This window comes from Etheostoma spectabile, chromosome 6 (assembly GCF_008692095.1).
Source record: "Etheostoma spectabile isolate EspeVRDwgs_2016 chromosome 6, UIUC_Espe_1.0, whole genome shotgun sequence".
In the NCBI taxonomy this organism is placed as follows: domain Eukaryota; kingdom Metazoa; phylum Chordata; class Actinopteri; order Perciformes; family Percidae; genus Etheostoma; species Etheostoma spectabile.
The window spans coordinates 20,595,396-20,595,649 of NC_045738.1; the positions used below are offsets into that span (position 1 = coordinate 20,595,396).

At 39.0% G+C, this 254-nt stretch overlaps 1 protein-coding gene across 1 annotated transcript in view; it reads right to left on the reverse strand.

Annotated features, from left to right (window-relative positions):
* Positions 1–254, reverse strand: part of LOC116690868 (macrophage mannose receptor 1) — a 13,782-nt gene that overhangs the window by 279 nt on the left and 13,249 nt on the right. Inside the window, exon 6 of the mRNA XM_032518070.1 lies at positions 34–146. Coding sequence (XP_032373961.1) covers positions 34–146 — 113 coding nt within the window. The remainder of the gene's footprint in view (positions 1–33; positions 147–254) is intronic.

Sequence of the window (254 nt, forward strand, 5' to 3'; positions counted from 1 at the left end):
AGGATTCAGAGTGTTTAGGAATGTGTCTCTTACGTTATATTTGGATCACTTTCATCGACCCACTTCCATCTCCCACCTTCAGCTCTCAGACCAATCCAGTATCCATCAGTTCCTGAACTACCCACGCTGTATTTACTGATTACACCCTGACAAGAAAGAAAAAGTTATCAGATTTAGTCACTAAACTTAAATACACTGATCAACAGACTCACATTGCTCAAACCAACAGAAGATATATTTCAATGTTCACCAGT